Here is a 2,957-nt window from a genome sequence, read left to right as displayed (position 1 = left end):
GGATCCACTGAAAAGGCCTAGGTCCACTGAATAAGGTTTTGGCAATATCCTGATACAATGACTACATGTGGATCCACTGAAAAGGCCTAGCTTGGCCTATAGGAAATTACTAAATGAAGTGCAGGAATCAATTTACCAATACAATATCACCCCAAGCATTGGTAGTAGATTTTGGTTAACTGGCAGTGTTGATTGTGAACACCATAGATGTGGTACATTGAAGACAGTAGGAGATAATTATTGTTAGTATTATTATAATTGTTTAAATTGTTCTTTAAAGGTAGACATAAAGACAGAATATAATCAACAGTAACAAAATATAATTCACTGGTTATATTAACACATATGCATTAATCAAGGTTACATTGGTTATAGCCTAGAAATAAAGATAGTTTAGAACAGCTCTCTCAGCCATCACTGTCGTCTAACAGTCTCATTCTTACTTCCTGGCTTCTTGGCCCGTCTTCTCCCTGTTTGGGCTGTTGGGGGGTTGCAGGGGCTGAAGAACTGGGAGGTTCAGGGAACAAAGAGCTGATTATACGAGAATGTAGATCAGATATCTTGTCAAAATCAAGGTTGTCAAGGGTGATCACTCTATCTCCCACCTCAGGACGGATGGAGCTGCTCCTACTATCTTCCACCTCAGGACGGGTGGAGCTGCTGCTTGCCCCGCCTCCTCCCTGTGTGGTGGTGTCTGAAAGGACTGCAGTCGAAGAGGGCTGTAGTAGTTCTCTGATTTTAAGAACTACACACTCCTTAGCTGTTGTCTTTAAGTCGTTTTCAATAACAATTTCTATCTGTTCGCAAATATACTCCTCAAATAGTGTCCTGTGATAAGATTTGATTTCAAAGTCCGTCATCCAACAATTTTTTTTGCAGTTGCACAAATTACAAGGAAATGCAATCCGACAACAACGGTAACACATACAAAGTATTGCAGTCAGAATAGAACAGAAATCCCTCCGAGGTTTTGCAGTCAGAATAGAACAGATATCCCTCCAAGGTATTGCAGTCAGAATAGAATTCATAACAAGCAGAACCAGAACCAGTACCAAGCCAATAACCTGAAACAAAATGTGTTTTCATGTTAAGGGAAATCTCATATTTAGACCACACAATACTGTGGTGTCCCCCCCTCTCCATACTCTGGTCCGTCCCCCCATACTCTGATCTCCCACTCAATACTCTGGTCTCCACGCCTCCTCAATACCCTGCCCCCCCATTACTCTGCCCCCACCCTTAATACTCTGCCCCCCTATAATCTGGTCCTCCACTCAATACTCTGGTCTCCAAGCCTCTTCAATACTCTGGTCCCCCACTCAATACTCTGCCCCCTCCATTACTCTTCCCCCACCCTCAATACTCTAGCCCCCCTCCATTAATCTGCCCCCCCCTCAATACTCTGCCCCCCTCCATTACTCTGCCCCCACCCTCAGTACTCTGCCCCCCCTCAATACTCTGGTCCACCCCCCCTCAATACTCTGGTCTCCACGCCTCCTCAATACTCTGGGATGCGTTCAATATGTTTTTATGTTCTGAAACATTCATTTGAAGGGAAACGGTGCTGTATTGAACGACCAGTTGAAAAACAGGGAGGGGTTGGGTTGTGGGTTGTGGAACGCTGTCAGCATGGCCACTGCCCTTTAAATACCTCACTCATTGCTTCAAGCCAAACCTCGCCACACCCACCAAACGGGAGCAAACATACCTTAAAGTCTAGACTGATCTGTTCAAGGACGTACAATAACGTTTTTGGGAAATGTGTCATTCAGTACAAGCAACATAGCAAACGTTTAAGCATACTGAACGCACCCCTGGTATCCACCCCCCGTCAATACTATAGTCTCCACCCCCCTCAATACTCTAGTCTCCACCCCCATCAAAACTCTGGTCTCCAACCCCTTCAAAACACTGGTCTCCACCCCCTTCAATACTCTGGTCTCCACCCCCCCTCCAAATACTCTGGTGTCCACCCCCCCTAAATATTCTGGGGACTTTCAATAATCAATAACAAGTAAATAATGAAAGATACTCACCACTGACTCCCTTTTGAAATGAGATTCGATTTGCTTTTCTAGTTCCTGTTGGTAGTGTGTCTCATTAGTGTTGTTCTTGCAGGGAAGCTCTGTTCTTTGATAGCACACGTACCAGTCCCCATCAAGGAGTACAGACACAACCCACAGAAACCCTATAGCAGCCGCCTTAATGAGGATTGCCAACAGTCTTCCCCACAAATTACATTTACCTCTGCATGTAATTCTCAAGATACGTTGAAACTGTCCATCCATCCAGAGAGTCAAGAGAAACAAGATGACAGTTGGCAACACCATGTAGACGTGACAATGGTTATAAGTAACCTCTGGTTTAACACCATATTTACATAAGCATTTCAAGTGTTCATCAAACACAACGTGGTAAAGAAAAAGAGCAAAGGTGGTCATGTAAAATCCGCCTGTTTTTCTCACTTGTGAGATCAGAACGTCAAATCCTGGCATTAAGTGCTGCATGTTTCAACTTATTATAACCTGTCAGTATCAGAGTTTCTACAGCGCCTCCTGACTACCGTCCTGTCTACTTTCCTCTCCCCAGATGAACAGACTGATGATGTTAGTTCCTGGTACACCTCTACTAGTCTTTTTACACCACTGCTAAGCATTCCTCAGTTGCAGCACCATCCTGTTGTTTTACAGTCTGTGGTTTTGTCTGCCAAGATGGTACAGATAGCAATGCCAATATCTCAACCATCACTGTGGCTCATGTTTTCCACCCTGCTGCTTGGCCCGTCTTTTCCCCGTGTGGGCATTGGGGGGGTTGCAGGGGCTGCAGAACTGGGAGGTTCAGGGAACAAAGAGCTGATTATACAAGAATGTAGAACAGATATCTTGTCAAAATCAAGGTTGTCAAAGGTGATCACTCTATCTTCCAACTCAGGACGGGTGGTGCTGCTGCTTGCCCCA

The 2,957-nt window shown here is 44.8% G+C and overlaps 1 protein-coding gene across 1 annotated transcript; it reads right to left on the bottom strand.

Moving 5' to 3' along the window:
• Nucleotides 1-308: 308 nt before the first annotated feature.
• Nucleotides 309-2,569, bottom strand: LOC121587295. The gene is made up of 2 exons (XM_041904208.2): nt 2,037-2,569; nt 309-1,064 (listed from the first exon to the last, which is right to left on the bottom strand). Exons 1-2 carry the CDS (start codon nt 2,505-2,507, stop codon nt 408-410), a joined length of 1,128 nt encoding a protein of 375 aa, XP_041760142.1. The 5' UTR covers nt 2,508-2,569; the 3' UTR covers nt 309-407.
• Between the last annotated feature and the right edge of the window lie 388 nt (nt 2,570-2,957).

Source organism: Coregonus clupeaformis, chromosome 18, assembly GCF_020615455.1.
Source record: "Coregonus clupeaformis isolate EN_2021a chromosome 18, ASM2061545v1, whole genome shotgun sequence".
Lineage (NCBI taxonomy): Eukaryota > Metazoa > Chordata > Actinopteri > Salmoniformes > Salmonidae > Coregonus > Coregonus clupeaformis.
This window is presented reverse-complemented; position numbering and strand designations above follow the sequence as displayed.

Excerpts from the sequence above, each read along its gene's own strand:
- LOC121587295 (XM_041904208.2), bottom strand. The coding sequence starts at position 2,507 with ATGCAGCACTTAATGCCAGGATTTGACGTTCTGATCTCACAAGTGAGA. Across the intron at positions 1,065-2,036 it reads ATTTCAAAAGGGAGTCAGTG|GTTATTGGCTTGGTACTGGT; the intron begins GTGAGTATCTTT and ends ATTTTGTTTCAG.